This window comes from Fusarium coffeatum, assembly GCF_003316985.1.
Source record: "Fusarium coffeatum strain FIESC_28 chromosome Unknown BRIP53273_contig_159, whole genome shotgun sequence".
NCBI lineage: Eukaryota > Fungi > Ascomycota > Sordariomycetes > Hypocreales > Nectriaceae > Fusarium > Fusarium coffeatum.
The window spans coordinates 115746-136215 of NW_022157952.1; the positions used below are offsets into that span (position 1 = coordinate 115746).

Sequence of the window (20470 nt, forward strand, 5' to 3'; positions counted from 1 at the left end):
AACAAACGATTCCTAAAGTACAACCAAGCTCAATGCAAAATGACTCCTAACCACCAACAAGACTCCTCCCTACTGCTGCCAGTTGTCATTGTTCGCAATCAAATTCGCCGCACCCTTCAAATTACCGGAAATCTTCTTTGCAGTGCCAACCTCCTTTAACCACCCCGTAACAGCACTGACACCCTCAACCGCATCCACGCTCATAGCATAAAGCACCAATCCCGCAACATAAGGCGCAGCCATCGAAGTTCCATCTTCAGAGAAAGTGTGCGTATTGGACTTATGACCACTTGACAAAATGCCGACTCCCGGAGCCATGATCTTGACTACCTTGCCATAATTGGAAAAGTCAGCTACCTTCCAGTTCTTGTCGATGGCGCCGACTGTGATGGCGGTGGCTGCTGAGCCGGGCGATTCTTTGCTTGCGTCTCTGGCGTCGTTTCCGGACGCTGTGACTGTGACCACGCCCTTTTTGGATGCGTTGTCGACGGCTTTGTTGAAGGCGGTGGACTTTTCGCCGCCAAGGGACATGTTAATTACAGCTCTCCATGTACGATCTCTCTTGATGATGTCGTTGACCGCCCAGTTGAAAGCATCAAGAACAATGGAAGTATCACTTTCTTCACCCTTGAAGACTTTAAGGGCCAGGATGTTCGCCTTTTTGGCAACGCCGTATGTCTTTCCGGCGATAACTCCAGCGACGTGAGTACCGTGACCATCAGTGTCGGCGTTGTTGCCCTTCCAGTTTGTCCAGGCGGCTTTAGCCCGGCCACCGAATTCATTGTGGGTGGTCCTGACGCCGGTGTCGATGACATAGGCGTACATGTCTGTGCCAGCGTCGCTTTCGTAGATGTACTCCTTGAAGCCCTTTTTTCTGTGAGAGATCGTACCAAGGCCCCATGTTGACTTCTTCTGGGTGACTTCGGCTCGCTTCTCGAGATTGTTATCTCTCTTGACGCGAGAGATCTTCCAGACGCGGTTGGGTTCGACAGCAAGAACCTAGCAAGTCAGCTTCATTCTTTACACCACAAGCACGTGTCTCTTACCTCGGGACTTTTCTTGATTTCCTTGATAGTAACACTGTCAAACGTTCCCGCGTACCCTTGGAAGCCAGACTTGCTGTCATAAGTCTTCTCAACACCAAGCTCCTCGCGCTTTGTCAAGCTTCGCTTATGCACATCCTTGACCCACTTGAGATGGATCTTGGCCTTGACAGCGTCAATCTCAGGTTTGAGAGTGATGATGTAACTGCCTGGGATGATGGCGCCAGGTTCGGCGAGGGGCGCAGTAGGAGCAGGAGAGGCGAGACCGCATCCTAAAAAGAGGGTCACTGCCAGGGCGATATTCTTGATGTTGACCATGATGAAAGATGAAGCTAAAGAGCTATAGAATAACGAATAATTCGGAGCGTCGACATGGTAGTATTTATAATATTTCGCTTAATATGCATATCGCACAACGATCGTAATACGGCGCTCGGATAATGGCGTTTATCACAATTGTGATCTTCATTAGCTCTCCGCACCGATGCATTGTACCTGGCTGTACCTGAAAATTCAGCCACTGCATAAACCTTCAACTAAAATAAAAGGGTTGTTCCTAAACCGACCGTGGCTGAATCTAGATGTGGCTGGACTTGCCATAAAAGGACACCAATTCCAGCGCAAAGGGGCGCTATCGCTTTTTGAGAGGGAGGATGAGACCAGGTTCGGCCTTCTGGGAGGGGAAAAGGACGTGGTATTGAACTTTAAAAACGATAGTGGTGATACGATTGAGCCATGGTCCAGTGATTCCTGGTCCCTGGAGAAGGGATGCGATAGGAGGAACACGTGAAGCAGACCACGTTCATAGGAACAATAAGGGAATATTTGGCATATCTCGCGGGTGTCAATCGCAATCAATCGTAACGTAGTTCCAAGACAATCAGTGTCCGCAATTGTCCAACCATCACACTGTTTACGGTGTCAAAGTCCTATGTTTCGCGCATTCCATCATCGACTTCAGCTCTTCAACAAGCATTATCTCAGGCAGCCTCTTCTCGTCGAATCACACGATTACTCCGCCGTTGTCTGCAAACAGACAGTTCTTCAGATCACTAGGCAGCCGAACAAGCTACTGGTCCGTGGAGGGCTGGTCTCAGATCAGCTGAAGCCATTCCAGGGACGTATCTTAATTGCCACAAAGTTTCGGTCTAACAGCCACGATAGCTCCCCTGCGTTAGTTTCAGGCACTTATCAGATCCGCCATACCGCTCGCTTCGCACGTGGTGCAAGGAAGACCGAAGACGGTTACTTTCTCACAATAGCTCCATCAATGGCTTCTGCCGTCAAACATATCGATTCTGAATTATCGATGATGGCTGTTGACTTTCACTTTCTGTTTATCTATATCGCGCATTCCGTACCCTCGGAGGAGGCTGGCTGAAAGGTCTGGATCCGGCGGTTGGGTAAACGTTAACCGTTTGGCAACATACTTGCGAGCTACAAACAAGCTTAATGATGCAGAGACCCTGGAGGCGTTTAGCTATCGGATGGTTTATGGCCGGACATCTCGTCCGATGTAGGAACCTGAGCTGCGGTGTGAGACTTCACTGTCGGTCAGAAGAGTCTTGTGGGCTTTAGCTGTAGGGGTTTTCCGGTCACAAGACTACAACTACGTCTAAGGGCTTCCACTTCGGCCTCGAGCTAAGATTTACCGGACCTGAAACAACGATCCAGATCATTAGCGGCGGTATGCTTGATGCTGCCACAACTCATTCGTCTAAAGAATTGAGGGTCGGGATTTGAACCGACCAGGAAGAGTGGAACCAGGGACGAACCCAGATCTTACCGTAGAAAGAAAAAATGACTTTCTTATGCTGTTGTTGAAGCCAACGGGTTCTCAGAAAGTGAAGCAAAAAATGGAGAAGTTCCCCGAAACCTGGATCGAACAAGTGACCTTTCGATGACATATAACAATTACAGTCGAACGCTCTTCCAGCTGAGCTATTCGGGGACAAGATCATGTGATTTACTGACTGCATCGCAAATACAACTCAACAGGACCTGGCTACACGCAGAAACTCAAATTCCCACCATTTCCCATTGATCGGTGGTGAAGTTAGCTGGGTGAGTGGAAAGGTTCTGGTTTCCAAGTAGAACGAGCCGCGAGTGGTAGCAGGTCAAATTGCATAACAAGCCTTATTGAGCGGTCGGCTTTCTTGGCTGATCTTCTACCTATTCCATTGAACATGTGTTTATTTTATGAGGCGACGACTTGAGAAATACTCTTGGAGAATTGCATGATCACTTAAGATCATATCATATACAGAATTAAGAAATTAAAGCTAGTGACAGTGAAGCTACATATTATAAAAAACGTAAACGACTGACTTCATCCTTCTAGCCCTGCAACTCAGCTCTAAACTCATACTCGCCAGGCCTTTCCTCCGTAGGATAACATCTAATCCTAGTAGCCCTCTTCTCAGCATCACTCACGCTAACCTTCTTCGTCGCACCAGCAATAGCAGAGAAAGTCATGACACGCTGTGCATCCGTGCCATCACTCGTCATAGCCTGTATACCATAATACACACCGATACTAGCAATAGTAAATGATACAGCGTACACAGCTACAAGGATCGACCAGCCATAGTCGAAGAAGTTGGCTTTGCGACGGCGTTCGCACTTGTAGTTTGTGTCTTCGCCACCGATACCTGTGCCTGAGAGTTTAGAGGGGTCTGCTGCCCAAGCGACGGCGAGGAGCTGGGGGTCCGAGAGGAGGGAGATGAGGAGATCTTCGTACACGCGGCCGACTTCGCCTTGAAAATCGTGCACAGGAAGACTTTCATGTCTATCGAGGAGATTTGTTGTTGTGATTTCTCCGTCTGCCAGGACGACACCTTGGACTTTGACGTTGCCGAAGAGCTTCTCGCGAAGTCGCAGGCCCAGACTGTGGAAGGCAGCGATACGGCGATATCGCGCGTAGTCGTTTCGAGGACTGACGTAGTTCTTCTCTGGCTTTGCGACGTTGCCATCGGCTGTTCCGTCGGTTGACTCATTTGTCCAACTGCTCCATTCCGTATCGATGATCTTTCGCTTGTAGTCGCGTTCGGTGATTTCGTATTTCTGGAAGCCAGCGGTGTAGTTGAATGTGACAGTATAGTTGACCTCCCAGTGGTCACATGCGAAGATAATGGGAGTGTAATCGTCGTTCCATCCGTCGGTGTCCTTGTCTTTGGCATGTTCCTTGGTATGATCCTGAACCTCTGCATAACCGATCCAGATACTAGGCTCGGTTCTGAAAACACCAAGGTTCTTGGGGAAATCGGGGCCATCTTCCTCAGAGGGGATACCACCGATACTGACATTGTCGATTTGCGGTCGCTGGTATTCTCCGAGGTCGGTGTTGGCGAAATACGTGTAGTTGCCAGCAGGCACAAGCGTGCTGAGGTTGAAGGGTGCATCCATGTTACCAAATTTCTTCATCTCGGACCCTACCCCATTGGCAAGCTCCTCGCACTTATATCCAGGTCCGACGAAAGAGACGGTAGTCGAGCAGTCCCAACCGTCTCCACAGATCTCCTTGGAAATGTTGAGCTTGTAGACAGGCTGACCGCTTGAGAATACACCAGCAGCGATGCGGTCTAGGGAAGATGAGGGAACATTGTAGTACTCGAAGACGTTGTCGTTGGTCTTGGCATCCTCGGCAAGGTTTCCATCAACTGCCGTCCAGTTGTAACCAGAAAGCGATCGTCCGTTCATGATCTCTCCATCAGCCTTCTTGGGTGTCTGGAAGCTCTCTTTGGCCTCGTTGCTAAAGTTCAAAGTGCGAACAGAAGGACAGAAGGAGTCTTCAACCCTCTCGCCGGGGATAACATAGAGTTGCGCAGATGTCAAGATAACAACAGCGGGACTGAACCACATGTACAAAGCGAGAAACATAACAAACCATGACTTGGCCCAAGCTTCGCGGTTGAACAGTTCGACAAGGTTGTGAGTGGCGCCGAACAATGAGTCGACGGCGTGGATAGAGAAGCCTTTCTGGCCAACGGCTCGCCATGCAACCTGTTGATGAGCCATGACTGCGGCGAGGATAAAGTTGGCGTTGGCGATGAAGGAGATCAATTGACCAGCTCGGAGCATCCATTGTTGGTTCACTGCTTCCCGACCGTCGAGCCAATTGTAGAAGAAATGATGTCCAATAGCCCCGGCCACTCCAATGATTAAGCAGGCAATCATAGACCACCTGCTCTTCATCACTCTGAATAAGAAAGGCCCCTCAGGATTGACCGCATGGGTAGGTTGATGGACAACGTGGATATCGGGGGCGTTCTTATCGTAGGCAGCGACAGCAGGATCATGACCCATAAGACCTCTATGACTGTCAAAAGCACGATCATAGCCAGGACTGTCACGAAGGCTAGGGCTCTGCGGATCAAGCCATGGCGAAGTGTTGTGAGGAAACGTCGCTTGGTTAAGTTCCGGCGAGACAGCATGCGTAGGCTGGAATTGGCCTATGGAAGGCTGCGGCGACACAACATACTGCTGCTGCTGCTGCTGCTGCTGCTGTTGAGGATAGCTGGGAGGCTGTTGGTCTGCGACAATCTTGTCATCCATTCCGGCGGTATTGTCGACGGGAACCGTAGCGTACGCAGGACCAGAACCCAAGATTCTGGAGAATCCTTCCATGACGACCGTTCAGAATTATATGTGTACCGTGGCAAGAAAATCTCGCTGTATTGTCTAGACCCCGTACTTGCGTTCAAGTAAAAGCAAAAAGTAAGCTGCATGTGCATGCATATATGGTTTGGCCCCCAATGTGTCGGCGACACTTCCCGGTTTGGAGTTACTAACCGACGACGACATCCACTCTGACATTCTTATTTGGTGAGACAAGCCCGGGTATCGTCCGATGACCAAGCCTGATAAGGCTGGGAGAACCAATTTCAAGGAGTCAGATCAGGAAGTTACCTTGAGTACGGTAATTTGAGTTCAAGACATGGATCGATGTAATTTGAACGGCCTGAAACGAGGCTTTGAGGAGATTCTCACAGTGGATGCCACGAGGGCTAGAATCGATAATCCTGGCTATATAGTCTTGGCTTTCAGGCTGCCAAGAATTCGAGGTGAAGCTAGTCCTGCCTGATTCTATACGTATTCTCTTTTGGACCCCAATCTTCAATGATTTGAAATATCCTCATAAACAATTACTTAAAGCATGGAGATGCAGGTGGCAATAGCTTACACTCCATCCCTTCAGGGTAAAAAATATTCTTCTTGTTCGCATTCTTGATGATAAGGTTAGTTACGATGCCAATGTTGTTCTGACTTTGCTTTTTCTTCGGGCTAACAGGAAGAGACCTGCATTCAGCACTGAGACAGGGATTGAGGGAAATTAGAGCTAACATCCATGCATTGACCACCGTTTTTTCAGACACACCTTGCAGCGGTATCACGTATAAACAGCCGTATGTAGCAACTATCCAAGCGACAGGAAATTCTGTCCTACGCTTAAGAGTAGGCTGGAACTCTGTAGTGTAGGGTTGATTCAGCTACACTATCTGACTCGTGCTCAAGATGCAAGACAACTCAGTTGAACACAAAGTGCATCCTTCAGACTGTGCCGCAATGCCAATGCTATGGTCAAAGCTTCTAAGGTCTGTCTTCGCAATCGACCCACTGTTGAAGGATGGACTATTGGCTCGGTTCGTGCAAATTCAGTCTTGACGACAGGCATTGGGTACGTGACCCGTGGAATTCCAGCCCAGACTGCTGGTACGATTTACGAGAGTTGACCCCAGTCTTATCCGTTGCTGTTCGTTACGGCCCGCTGGGCTGGATGCTAGACTCATTTTCCTGCCATGGTTAGTGATGGACGGAGCGGAGGGTTCGTGGTTCCGAGTGTCCGGTTCCGACCAGGGATGGTTCAACGTGTAGGGTAGAGAGCGTCTAATTTCGACAACATTAGCTGGTAGAACAGAATAACCTCTAATCCACTGACCTGCGTGGCAGCATCTATTCTTATGATCAGTCAATAGTGTTTGTTTTTCGAGATCTATTCGGGCCGTTCTGTTGATGCTTCGAGGGTGAAAGTTGCAATAGATCAAAAATGTGGTAATATTCTGGCTTCATCGACACCAGAATAGTTAAGAGCTTGTTCGTCAAATTATTGTCTAATCGATATAAATTGAGTCAATGGAGTGAGAAGTATCCCTCATAACATGTCACTGCTCGAGAGAAGCCATGAACATTACTCAGGTTGAACTGCTGAGACTTCTCGTGATGGTGATGTAATCACGTGATGTTGCCATCGTCTGCTTACGCTTGCAGAACGATCTACAACCCCTCTATCTTCACAGTCAATCTTTTTACGATCTTTCCTGATGCAAAAATGGCAGAATTGACCAACTTGGAACCCATCTCGGGACATCATGTTCGCAGGTCAGCGGACGAGCAAGAAGCAGCGACACCAACTCCCGAGCCTGAGATCAACTATCCAACAGGCCTCAGCCTCTGGCTGATCATGCTCTCGGTATCAGCCGTCCTCATCCTAAGCAGCATAGAGATGAACATCATAGCAACAGCGATCCCCAGCATAACAGACCACTTCCACACGGTAGCCCACATAGGCTGGTACTCATCGGCTTTCAGACTATGTGTCTGCGCATTCCAATTCATCTTCGGCAAAGCATACACGTTATTTTCCGTCAAGCGAATTTTTCTTCTCGCGAACGCGATATCTATCGTTGGATCGATAGTATCTGGTGCCGCGACAAGTTCGACTATGCTTGTTATTGGAAGAGCGGTTGCTGGGCTGGGCTCTGCGGGGTTGTTTGCTGGATGTTTTGTTATTGTCGTTCAGTCAACACCTTTGAGGCGAAGACCTGTATTTTTGGGGGTCATGGGTGCCGTGGAGGGGTTGGCGACTATTGCTGCGCCTGTGCTTGGTGGTGCGCTGCAGAGGTGGAGTTGGCGATGGTGTTTTTATATCAATGCACCGACCGGTTTTGTCACTTTCCTACTCACCATGTTCTGCCTTTCAGATGTTCAGAAGCCTGCTCACATTGCTCGGTTGACACTCAAGCAGAAAGTGCTGCAGCTGGATTTGGTGAGCAATATGCTTCTCCTACCAGCGCTCACAAGCCTCTTCCTTGCTTTCTCATGGGCTGGTACAAAGTACTCATGGTCAAGCGGAGAGGTGATTGGCCCTCTGGTCACTTTCGCCATTTTTCTAATTGCGTTCGTCATGAACCAGACGCGTAGAGGCGAGACCGCCGCTCTTCCACCGCGTTTGATGAAATATCGCAGTGTGATAGCCGGCTTCATCTTCATATTCTGCGTCAACAGCACCGGTGTCGTTCTGGAATACTATCTTCCAACTTACTATCAGCTCGTGCGTGGTTACTCACCCGTGAAGAGCGGATACATGATCCTTCCCATTATCATAGCGGCGACTATAGGGTCGCTGATTCATGGAGCAGGAACAACCGCATTTGGATATTATACTCCGTTCATGATTCTGGCTTCAGTGATCATGCCAATCGCCGCGGGTCTTATCACCACTTTCGAAATAGACACAAGCTTCGCGCGACTTATTTCGTATACAGGGCTTTCGGGGTTGGCATACGGTATAGGCTTTATTGGCCCTCAGACAGCTGTACAGACAGTCCTGCCCGCCGAGGACGTACCGCTTGGGTTATCAATCATGCTATTCGCACAATCCTTTGGTCCTGCAGTAGCTGTTCCGATAGCCCAAGTCTTGTTCACCAACCAATTATCGACCAACTTAGAAAATCTTGTCCCGAGTTTGAGCCAAGGCAACATCACCAATATTGGACTTACTGAGATGGTAGCGAGTGTGACGCCTTCAGAGACGGGAGCTGTTCTCGTTGCGATTAACAAGAGTCTTGGCCAAACGTGGTATTTTGTTGTTGGGCTGGCTTCAACGGCGATAGTGGGAAGTTTGATGACTGAGTGGAAATCTGTCAAATGAACGTGACTTGGTGGCTGTTTCTCATGTTGCCCTCGTCGATGATATTAAAGGCTTTCGATGTGTCACCTGTCTTTCGTCATTGGCCCGTCACCATTACAGGTGTGTAATTGTAATGGCTTGCCGATACGCCACCACTTTAAATGGCAGTGGATGCGCGCGTTGCCGTCACTTAAACACTGTTTGAAATCCATCGAGCAGTCTCGATTTCGGGACCGGCGTCATCGTAATCATCCTTATTGCCACCATAAGTCCGTGAAGCTTAATTTGCACTCTATTGTCTTGTTGATCGAGCCTAGCCGACCAACTGGAATCCTATAAGCGGGTGTCCCGGAAGTTTTGACTTTGACGCGAAACCGGAGGTTCTGGAGAATTGGCGTCTCACTAAAATATTTGAATCTAAACTAACAAGCCCTTTGACTGGTGGGATCTGCCAGGAACCCGTCCTAGCACTCTTAACGTTCCGCTATAAGGCTAGTGTCGACGCCACAATATCAAAGCCAGCATTCCATCCATGCACGATCGGTGTGATAAAGCCAGTCCATTTCCATTCACCCGGTCTACAAATTTCTGGACCTTTTGTTACTCGCTATGTGGACGTCGCGCACATCATGGCGATGTCGAAACTCGCAGCCATCTGTGCCATACTGGCTCTTGGCAGATACGCGACGGCTCAATCAACACGAGTGAACCTACCAGCATGCGGGGTGAGTAAGGCCTTGAAATAACACGGTGACTGAGCTGACAGAGTCGCGTAGTTGGAGTGTCTCAGCAGAGTTTTATCGATATCAGAATTTGCCAAACAGTCGAGCGCCCAGCTTTGCGAAAACTTCGAGTTTGTGCAAGCAATAAACACATGCGTCGCTACAGAGTGCAATGATGAGGAAAGACAAGGTGAATACAATCAGTACATGAGCGAAGGATATTCTGACTCGGTTTGTCGCAGTGGTCAAAGATGCTGCCATTAAGCAATGCGATATTCCCCTACGAGACTCGCGGTCAGCTTTACGCGGAACAACCTTAATTATATTCGTTATTGCATTGCTATGCTTTTGCTTGAGGCTGCTATCCAAAATCCTCCATAGGTCAAACTGGGGCGCTGATGACACGTTTATGTCACTTGCGGCTGTGAGTTTTGTCCGCCCAGGACCTGATGAATCCTGCTGATCGAGAAAAGTTTCTTATTGTGCCGCTCCTTGTCCTGATGCAACTCAGTGAGTGTTCTATTCAACCTGTTGCTTTGATGAAATGAAAACTGAACCTTGACCTTTTAGTGATCTCACAAGGCCTCGGTCTCGACATACGAATGCTCGACCGCGAGCAAATCGTCCTCATTTTCAAGGTATGGCCTTCGAGAAGAATCTTCCACAAGTACTTATACTGCTAGATGTTCTTCTTTCAACAAGTAACATATTTCATTACTCTCGGCTTTGTCAAAGGGTCCGTTCTAGCATTCTATCTTCGAATCTTTCCCGATCACAAATTCCGACGGGCCGTCTGGATTACGCAATTCATCAACCTCACCACCGCTTTCATATACGTCATCCTCATTCTAGTCCAGAAGAATCCTATAGCGCTGAATTGGAACGGTGCATCAAAGTTCAGCGGAAAGAGCAATGTGTTAGATGACAAGCTTTTGTATTTGACGCACGGGTCTATCAGTCTGGCACTGGATGTATGGATGCTTATACTGCCTATCACACAAGTGTACCACTTGGGTCTGAAGTTGAGGAAGAAGATTGGCGTTATAGCGATGTTCAGCTGTGGAGTTCTGTGAGTCTGGCAATGAACCTACCTGAAGATTCTTTCACTAACAGAAACAGACTCACATGCGCGGGCGTTATACGATTTTACTATTTGATAAGATCTCAAGTCGCAAGAAGCGCTCAAGGTAAGTTAGTGCGAAAAACCATTACTTCCGGCCATCAAACTGACTAGTCCCTCAGAAGCTGTTAAAGCCGTACTGTGGGCCTACATAGAACTTTGCATGGGCGTCGTCGTCGGCTGTATGCCGAACATCCGTCAGCTGACACGGCGAGCGCACACATTCATAGTATCCCGTGGCGGCAACAGTAGCTCAGATAGAGGGGTGAATACTGGAGACTTCAGGGAAAGGTCACTGGAGCTTATATCTCATGCAACTACTGCTGTTGGATCGGAACAGGGGAAAGGCGGGACGGTGTCTAGCATTCCTAAATAGTGATTGTTCTAGCGTAGAGAAAGAATATGACATTGTTTACATCGACAGCGTGCCAAGCGGGGCTATGATAGGCTGCTGTTTGTGCGCTTGAACATCACTAAATCATCGGTGAGATGGCCGAGTTGGTTATGGCGCCAGGTTAAGGTTAACCTTAACACCAATTCCTGGTGGAGCAATCCTCCTGGGTTCGAGTCCCAGTCTCATCAGAATTATCTTTTTGCATTTTCTAGCACTTGAGTCAATTGTTTATCTCTTTTGCAAATTGGGATAGTTTTTTTCCGTCCTTGTGTTGCACTATAATGGCCCTGTCGGGATCAAAAGGAATTGTATTCGAAAAGTGATGTCACTCAATTGGGTTTTGAAACACCGAACACATTCGAACTGAAATTCTATATTTCAGTGGCAGACAGAGCGATAGAGGTGTATCCATCATCGATACCGGAATTTCCAATAAACCAGACGTTAGTACCGGCAGGCCTGTATTGATAGTAGAACTGATCATCAATTCCAGGTGCGGCAGTGCAAACCATATCCCCAATGTCCATGTCAAACTGGCAGATACCTCGAGGAGCTGTACAAGAGAGCAGACCATTGACAATCCCACAGGTCATGTAATGGTAATATTTGTCATCGCCAGTTTGGTCATCAGGCCCGCAGTTAGCTACAACAGCAGGGGTAGAGGATGTATCGGTGCCTATGTAGTTGGCGCAGATGTATGTGCCTGAGTCTGTGTCCTTGAGACGGCCCGTGGAGGGCTCAATGACGTATGTACGATCACCGATGTTGACGAAGGGGTTTGGGGTGAAGGTGAGTGTTGATCCTATTTCATCATTTCCTTGGGGAGATGCTCCTTCGATTGGACCGCCATTGACGTGAAATGAATATGTGGGGAGGGAACTGGGAGCGGTGGTAGTAGTCTCTGCGACAGTGGTGGTATCGGCGACAGTGGTAGTATCCGCAACAGTAGTCGTGTCAGCAACCGTAGTAGTATCAGCAGCTATGGTGCTATCAATAGCAGTAGATGTCTCGGCTTCCCATGTGGTGACAGTAGTTTCAACAGCGCCAGTGGTGGCCGAGGTGGCATCGGCAGATGTGGTCGTGGTGATATCAGATAAAACGTCTGTGGAGGTTCCCAAGACAATGGCAGCTGTCTCAGATATCGTAGTAGAAGCAGCAGTTAATTCCTCTGACGCTGTACGCATGGGATGATCAGCCATACTCCGGGCCCCTTTCTCGTGGAGTCTACTTACTGGAAGTCCTAGGCTTGCAAGGCCCTGCAAGTGCTGAATCGGCGACAAACAGGCCAATGCCCAAGAAAAAGACGTTGGAACGCATTGTTGAGCAATTCCAAAAAGACTGACTGAGGTGAGCTGTGGGCAAAATGCTAGAATTGATGGGACGAAGATAGATGGAAAAGAACGTGGAGCGTTTGTATTTAAACCAGCAACATGATTGTGTCTAGAACCTGATGTCTTATTTCCTCATGTCGATAGTTCCAAGAACTATTGAGTGGTTATCGTTGATTATTGGTTAGCTTCTGCGCTACCGCAGGGGTAGCGGCTGCGGTATAGCGTTCAAGCTCCATCTACCCTTGACTTCAGCTTTCGGCTATTGCGATTGAATGAACTCTACTTGAACTTCGAAAGATGACTTTGGACTTTCTTAAAACTTGAGTTTTTGACTATATTCCACTCGCATTGTGCTAGCCTTATTCGTAGAAATCAGTTTCACTAACACGGCGACCTTCAGCGACCATTCCCTAGGCGATATTTCATAGTCTGAGCAACTGTCAAGATCCAAAAAGAGACAATCTTTCAGATCAGTATAACTATTCTCATAAAACGGCGTAAGATGTTTTCAAGGCACCATGCAATTATTGGAGGACCGTGAACACAGCCCGTAATGGCCGTTTTTGTTACGTCCAATGCTGTGATATTGAAGATTGATCTACGTCCCAAGCAAGTTTGCCAGGACCATATGTCTAGATAGCAAACCTCGAACTCAATCAAAAAGCGGATCCTTGATTCGCTTGCTCGGTCTGGTGGTCTAGTGGTATGATTCTCGCTTAGGGTACACCCTATAGCACAGCTTGCGAGAGGTCCCGGGTTCAATCCCCGGCCAGACCCTTCCTTTTGCCAATTGTCTCTACTTTGAGACGAAGTTCTTTTCTTACGAATATCTTTTTGCCCTTTCTTTATTACAGAGGCTTAAAAGCTGTATGAGTCTTATGCCGGGTTTAAAGCGGCTCAATACTTTCTTACCTGTTCAGGTTCAAAGATGCTCGCATACCAGCAACCGCAATTCATGAAGAAAGCCTACAAATAAAGCAAAGATCGAAACCTTTACCTTTCATATCTTTACTGTTGTCTGTAGTCAAGAGAGAGTGATTTATTAGTGTCGATATATTATTTTTAGCTTTAGGCTCATACTCGTTATCTCGTTTTCCTCCATCTAAGAGTGTCTTGCCCGTTGATAACCACAGGCATTCTTCTTAATCCAACTCATCCGCAAACCACGGATCACAAAGAATCTCCTCAGCTGAAGGCCTCTTGGAAGGATCGTATTGAAGGATCCGTCGAATGAGTTTCTTCACCTTGTCCCCCTCCTCAACGGATAGTTCCGGCTTGGTCAGGTCAAAAGCAGCCTCCATAGATAATTGTTCCAGCATGAGAGGTTCTTCACCCTCAGCAACACCACCAAGGGCGCAATTGTACAACTTCCTGTCTTTGGTGTAATATTGCGACGAAGTCTCCCAAAGACTGTAAAGCTCATCTGGTAACGGGCCAAGCTTTGCCTCAAGCTCCAGGATATGATTGTCATCTTCGTAGGTCTTGTTACTGTAGCCAGGGATGCAGAAGAGTTGTTCTCCGGTTACTAGTTCAAATACAAGGCAGCCAAGGCTCCAGATGTCGAGAGACTTGTCAACTTCTCCTTTGAGAACAAGCTCTGGGGCGCGGAGTCCACGTGGGGTGAGGGGCTTCTCGGGAGGGCTGTCGAGAAAGTACGCTGCTCTCTATCAGTCATTTTCAATTCATGACATGGAAAGAGAAAATATCTACCTCCTCCCATGTCAGACAACTTGACTTGAAGGTCCTCGGGGAACCTCGCGTAGGCCGCTAAAGGCTGTGCCATGCACAGATATCGTGGAGCCCATTTGTCTTCCTTACCATCCAGTCTCTCCAAAGGAGCTGAGATCGAGTGTGTCTCGACATTCTCTTCCTGGCGAAGTGAAGCTTCATCGTAAGAATCGATGGACTCGGTCGCAAATAGAATGTTGCCAGGCTGAAAGTCTCCGTGTGCGATGCCGTTCTTGTGAAGGAAATCCAGGCCTTGCAAAGCCTGTTTGAGGATGCGTTTCGCCAGCTGGGGAGGATATCGAATCTCCATTCCATACATGCGTGGTTTAAACTGGGGCAGCTCATACACCATTGAATTAGCGGACGGTCCCATGGGCTCGAACACGAGGCATTTGTGGATGCCGTTTGGGCCCTCGTGGTCGAACTCTGCCAAAAGTTGAGTGATGTGCTGAGGCCCATCTTTGGGAGTAACCTTGGTGAGATGGTGCAAGATATCCAGCTCATGACTCAGCTCTTCATTTTTCGAGACAAGAATCTTCAGGGCAATATAGCGCGAGTTACTGCTTGTAATGTAAGCAAATAGCTACCGAGGGACAAAGAAAAAGTCAACTTACATCTGGTCACGCGCAAGCCAGACAGTTGAGTAAGAGCCCTCTCCCAGTTTTCGGATGACCTTGTATTGACCATCATTGAAGGAATCACCGAGGTGTACGGGATGGTAGCCACCTGGGTGATAGTCCTCAACCCATTCGCAGGCCGATATGATATCCTTGAATCGCCGCTCTCCATAATCCGGTGCTCTTGAAGGCGGAGTAGGTGGAGGTGAAGCGCTCATCGCGTTGACAGAAATGTGTTGATGGAATCTTTTGGCTTGCAGGGTGAGAATAAGAGAAGTATTTGCAGAACAGAGAAATGCGACGGAGGGAAGGGGCGTCGAAATGGTTTTCCCGCAGAGATTAAAAGGACGAGTTGGTGAGATGGGAATTCGAGCGAGAACAAAGAATTTTGATCCAGGTTCGGCGTATGACTAAGGCGCGTTGTGGTGTTTGTACGGGTAGCCGTGCAGGTATGGAAAGCCTGCCACGCGATTGGTTTGTTGGTTCTGTGTACAACTCCACGGATCGCGTAGTTGAAAGAAACCAACAACTCTATGACTCTCGGCCTGTTCAAAATTCCTTGTTCTAACGCCGAAAATCACAAACAAGTTCTAAGCCGCTTTTTCTCGACTGTCACACATTAAGAAATAGATGGTTACACTGCCTCTAGTGTCGCAGAGAACCATCGTTCTTTCACAGGAGCATCAGCAACACCCAACAGCATCGACTTTGAGTTGTCCTTTAGCAACAAGGCTTTCAAAATATAAGGACAAAAGAATACCATGAAAGAAGACATACCTATTCGTTATGAACATCCCGTACAATACGCGAAGCTTGCGTTCGACCAGGCTTGTATCTCCAAATAGCCACCTCAACGACTTCCGAGACTGGTGATAGTAGTCTCTTTGAAGGCCGCATGGCACGATATAAGTTAACGTGTCTACTCTCGTAGTATGTCTCTTCAATCCTCATTTTCATCCTCAAATTTCACGTCTGCTTTCTTTTTGGTCATACATTCTTGCTCGCCGGCGATCTATTTCTACGCACCATGCATCCTGCTAACGTCTTCTTCAAACCAGCGAATCAGTATTCCCAGGAACCTGCCAATAGAGCTAACATCATCAACTTAGTCGTTGCAAAGGCCCCTCCCGGAGCTTCACATGCAGTTGTTGTGTAAGGAAAGTATTTCCATCTGTCTATTTATCACTAACCATTGATCCTAGGAACGGCTGGCACACCAGTAGGACTGACCACAGGAACCATTGTACGGTTGACTACTTCGATGCTTACAACAGACCCATGTTCCGAGATCATATTGTTTGATTCCGGTATGTATGCTTTTGACTGTACGATTTGTTTGCTGGACATTCAAGACACCCAAAACCGCGAACTCAATCTTTAGATACACTTTTGTATGGTATGGAGGAGATAACTTAAATTTATATGTGCCTATACTTTGTATTTCTACACATGAGACTGTCGCACTGTTACTAGCTAACTTTATGTATACATCCCTAAACTACCGTAGGTTCTACCTATATTTGAATGCTTTCGCAGTATAGGAACGTTGACAATAAATTAAGCGTTTTCGAGGGACCCTCGTGTCGTGAACACGGAATTCGTAGCGTGAATAGCTTAGACACTTATTTGCGACTACCCAGGATTGGAGTTTATTTGTTGGATCCAAAACATCCGGACATATTATGCCTGTACCTTGGTCCATAGTGACTCGCACATCTCGCTTTTGACAGCCCCAACTGGCCACACCACCTCTCTCAGCACCCGACGCGCATCCGCCCATGTCTCAACCCCCGTCAACTTAGTCCAGCACTTTATCAAAACACAGAGCTCGTCCAATATGGTATCCAGACGCTCGTCAAACACAATTGACTGCGCATAAACCGTACTCAACGCTCCAACAAACGCCTTCCAAAACCATAGGTTCCGTGTTTCGGTGTTCATACTCTCAAACTCCATCACTCCTTTCTGCAGATCCCTTTTCAGGATGTTAATCTTGAGATGATGTAGTCTTCTTTCTGGAGGTAGTGCTCGATTACAAATTCCAGGAACAGTAATCAGATAAAAGCCAACAGCGGCACAGAATCCAGACCATGCTGATACAAACACTGGCTCATCAGGCGTGGGAAGCGGAATCTTGTCCGAGAAGGATTGTATATGGGCCGTGAACATCGTATACAGCAGCCTCGATGGGCCTCCGCTGTTCCAAACATACCAGGGCATCGGAACTGGGGCATCGGCTGAGGATGTTTGCAATACCAGAGCCGTCATTTCTCGAAGTATTAGTATGGCTGGGTACATGTTGATGTCCTTGGGTTTACGGCCGGGTGGAATGGAGCCGAATAAGAAGGGTATCATCCGGAATGCTCGTAGGCGGAGTTCGGGGACGTGGACTTCGTGGAGATGCATTTTGTGGATCATTCGGCTTATTTCTGCGACCTCTGTGTCTAGAGCAGGTTCTTGGTGTATTGTTTCTGGGGGTAGGACGTTGCTTATGCGGCTTTTCGTGCTATGAATCATGTTGCTGGCTCTAATGATAGGATTAGCGAGTGCCGCTTTCAATATAGTATTTTGTAGTTCCTACATAATGAGATACCGATCTGCCAGCTCCAGGTCAACATGATACTGTGAGTCTCGTGGGAGGATGTCTTGTTGCTTGGTAAAGAGGTATGTCGTCAGTCCATTAAGGTGAGATTCAGCAACTGCAAAATTTCCAAGACAGCACTAGACGAATATCAGATAAGCAGCCTACCCCATGCGATGCAAATGTGAGGGCCATACCTCGACTAAACACAGTGTGCTGATATACTTTGCGCATCGCAGCACATCCTTCGCACTGGACGAACTAGCAAGCCAGCTGTTGATCTGTTTTATGCTTTCGATCTTGTGGAAGAGGAACGTCGATTCGAAAAGGGCAAGATCGCCTTTGTTGTTCCATGCATAGTGTAAAGCTGATACCAACATGGTATTCTGGAGGATGTTCGGATCACGAGTAGCCGAGGCGACGCTGTAAGATTGTTAGGGCAATGACTCGGTACATCATACTGCGACTAACCAATCGTTTGGGTTGATTGGCAAGGGTCCAATATTGGTTCCTGCATGCAGGACTAATTCGTGTTAGTTGATGTCATCAGTACATATCTACCCTTGCTTGAGAAAGGGTGGCTGTCTGCACGTACAGTATTGGAGGAGTTCCTTTGACTTCAGCGGCATCTTAATTGGTAGCGTGTCAAATGGATCCAAGTCACAACCTGGCCTCATGATCAGGCTGACTTGCGATTGAGCTGTGGACTTCTGCACAACCCATGGTTTCTGTTCCCCAGGACGCGCCGCAGCCCTTCGTTCACGCAATGGAATAACCGGAACATACGAGCAGGCCAGATGTTTAACCAAACAATTCGAGCTGTGCTATGATGTCAGTCACCATAACCCATGCTTATCAGCTTATCGGGTGGCTTACCAGGATGGTTTCTTCTCATCGCATCTCACACGCTTCGAACGACATTCCACGCAGCCATTGCGGCTCCTTGTGCTTACTCGCTTCTCTGGTGGCGCGCCCATTGCGAAGCTAGCGGGTGAGTGGTGTGAGAGGAAGTGAGGGGCAGAGATAATGAGGTAATGGGTGAGATTTAAGCCAAGTGTCACTGTTGGTGCTAGTCCTGATGGAGTCAGATAGGACGCTGTGGGCGAATGGTGGTGGACTTCCCCGCATGACATACCCTGGTCTTATGCATAATTCTACTCATCGTATTTCGCAATCGGCTATCAGTAAATTGTCAAGACTGCAAGATACCTATGCGCAGCTAAAAGAAGAAGCGAGGTCCTTGTCACCTCCAACATATGTAATCCTCTTAGGCCAAGCACAAAGCTTCACAGCCCTCTTCTTCTCCGACCCAATAGTTTCAGCATACAACCTATCCGGCGCCTCACCCTTCTCAACCCAATTGACAAGCGTATCAAACCCACTCCCAGGATACCACCCCGACCCTCCACTGCAATGCTCAACACCAGGTGCTTCAAAGAAACGATAATAATCCGTCGCGTTAGGATCATTCTCCAGCACACGATTGTAATAATCAACTGATCCTTGGAAAGGAATGAGGTCGTCTGCGGTGCCGTGCCATGCGAGTAATTTTCCTCCTGCCTTTTTAAAGTCGGTGAGATCGGCGTCGCTTGTGCCCATTATGGAAGCAAAGCGGTTGACGGATTGGCGGAATAGTTTGCTGTATTCTGAGTGTGAAATGCCGTGGAGTTTGGCAGTGTCGTTTTGTTGGACGAAAGTGGTGAGCCAATCTTTTGAGATAGCAAAAGGAGCCGAGGTGCAGTTTGTCAAAGAAGTGCAGGTCGTTCCAGCGAGTCTAATGAGAGGAGCAGATTTATCAAGACCGTACCAGAGAAACTTGCCATCCTCTGTCTCGGGGCCACGCCATGTCAAACGTACGACTTTTGCTGCTTTCTCCGAGATCTTGAGAGTACCCGAAGGGTTGTCGCAGGTAATTTCTGTTCCCACTACTGACATGGGATCAAACGCACATTTGGTTGAGTTTGAGACAACACCATCTTCGATTCCATCGTTGGCGTCGCATGCTTCGATAGTTGCGTTGGTGATGGCTTCAAGCTCACATGCAGGAGGATAGTAACCTGCGATAAGTTAGCGTGATGGATGAATAGTGAGATATGTTGAGCTTACCGAGGCTGTACATAACAAGCTGTGGCCAATACTCCGACACGACGAACTTGTCCCAATTGAAAGCAGAGGCCGAAGCCAGAATACCGTTGTACTGAGTGGGATATCGCTGAGCCATCATATGACCTTGTCGTCCACCAGTAGAACAGCCCTTAGAAAGTCAGAACATTTTCATCTCATGCATCTGGGGTCACTCACATTCCAATAAGAATATTTCGGCTTCTTGCCATAGTAAGTTTCAACAACCGTCTTTCCCAATGTAGCAGCATCGTCCAAAGACACAGCAGCAAAATTCTGCAAAGCATGTAAATCCAAGTTACCCGAGCTTGTAAGCGCCCAACCAAGCTCTTGTCTATTCGCCAAAAGATGACCACCATCAGTGGTAACTGCGGCATAACCCCTCGAGGCAGGTGCGGCAAGATCATCGACATCACCCGTTGACCAGCCCCCGCCACCGACGCCTACCATTCTTTCATTCCAGTTTGAGATGGGGAGCCATACGTATGTGTTTATGGTATCATTCCAGCCTGGATGGGTGTGTTGAACGACAACTTTGCATAGTGTCACTGTGTCTTCGGGATTTTCAGGCCATTCGTTTGTTGGGGATGCTGGGAGGTTAACGGATGATATGTTGGCTGTGACCGAGATGATCTCTGCTTTGTCGAGCTTGAGGGAGCTAAAGGCTCCGTCGGTGCATGTTGGGCTAGAGAATACACCTGGAAGACCCTGGAAGAGCAGAGATGCTGCTGAGAGATTTGAGAGAAGCATGGTCTTAAGGTGCCGATGAAGCATGGTGGCTATGTGATCGCTGTGAACCCGACGTCTTATCAAGGTGATATAGGTCCTCAGGCCAAGTTTGAGATTCAAGAGATGAATTCCTTCCAAGAGATTTGGAAGTTCAGACAAGACACAGAGGCTATTT

At 48.0% G+C, this 20470-nt stretch overlaps 7 protein-coding genes across 7 annotated transcripts; 1 reads left to right on the plus strand and 6 right to left on the minus strand.

Moving 5' to 3' along the window:
* Positions 1-69: 69 nt before the first annotated feature.
* Positions 70-1361, minus strand: FIESC28_07279 (uncharacterized protein; the record flags this gene model as incomplete). Its single annotated transcript, XM_031161420.1, has 2 exons — positions 70-999; positions 1047-1361. The coding sequence occupies 2 exons, from the start codon at positions 1359-1361 to the stop codon at positions 70-72; spliced, it is 1245 nt and encodes a 414-aa protein (XP_031014536.1).
* Positions 1362-3380: 2019 nt separating this feature from the next.
* FIESC28_07280 (uncharacterized protein) lies at positions 3381-5669 on the minus strand (the record flags this gene model as incomplete). The annotated part of the gene is made up of 1 exon (XM_031161421.1): positions 3381-5669. The coding sequence occupies one exon, from the start codon at positions 5667-5669 to the stop codon at positions 3381-3383; it is 2289 nt and encodes a 762-aa protein (XP_031014537.1).
* A 1702-nt stretch (positions 5670-7371) lies between these two features.
* On the plus strand, positions 7372-10949 carry FIESC28_07281 (uncharacterized protein; the record flags this gene model as incomplete). The annotated part of the gene is made up of 9 exons (XM_031161422.1): positions 7372-8900; positions 9383-9677; positions 9729-9864; positions 9917-10098; positions 10148-10184; positions 10245-10312; positions 10358-10743; positions 10794-10861; positions 10909-10949. The coding sequence occupies 9 exons, from the start codon at positions 7372-7374 to the stop codon at positions 10947-10949; spliced, it is 2742 nt and encodes a 913-aa protein (XP_031014538.1).
* A 610-nt stretch (positions 10950-11559) lies between these two features.
* Positions 11560-12505, minus strand: FIESC28_07282 (uncharacterized protein; the record flags this gene model as incomplete). The annotated part of the gene is made up of 2 exons (XM_031161423.1): positions 11560-12362; positions 12421-12505. 2 exons carry the CDS (start codon positions 12503-12505, stop codon positions 11560-11562), a joined length of 888 nt encoding a protein of 295 aa, XP_031014539.1.
* A 1156-nt stretch (positions 12506-13661) lies between these two features.
* On the minus strand, positions 13662-15082 carry FIESC28_07283 (uncharacterized protein; the record flags this gene model as incomplete). The annotated part of the gene is made up of 3 exons (XM_031161424.1): positions 13662-14176; positions 14230-14807; positions 14862-15082. The coding sequence occupies 3 exons, from the start codon at positions 15080-15082 to the stop codon at positions 13662-13664; spliced, it is 1314 nt and encodes a 437-aa protein (XP_031014540.1).
* A 1462-nt stretch (positions 15083-16544) lies between these two features.
* On the minus strand, positions 16545-18422 carry FIESC28_07284 (uncharacterized protein; the record flags this gene model as incomplete). Its single annotated transcript, XM_031161425.1, has 6 exons — positions 16545-17391; positions 17446-17585; positions 17643-17868; positions 17917-17968; positions 18232-18269; positions 18322-18422. The coding sequence occupies 6 exons, from the start codon at positions 18420-18422 to the stop codon at positions 16545-16547; spliced, it is 1404 nt and encodes a 467-aa protein (XP_031014541.1).
* A 232-nt stretch (positions 18423-18654) lies between these two features.
* FIESC28_07285 (uncharacterized protein) lies at positions 18655-20340 on the minus strand (the record flags this gene model as incomplete). Its single annotated transcript, XM_031161426.1, has 3 exons — positions 18655-19502; positions 19552-19699; positions 19747-20340. 3 exons carry the CDS (start codon positions 20338-20340, stop codon positions 18655-18657), a joined length of 1590 nt encoding a protein of 529 aa, XP_031014542.1.
* Between the last annotated feature and the right edge of the window lie 130 nt (positions 20341-20470).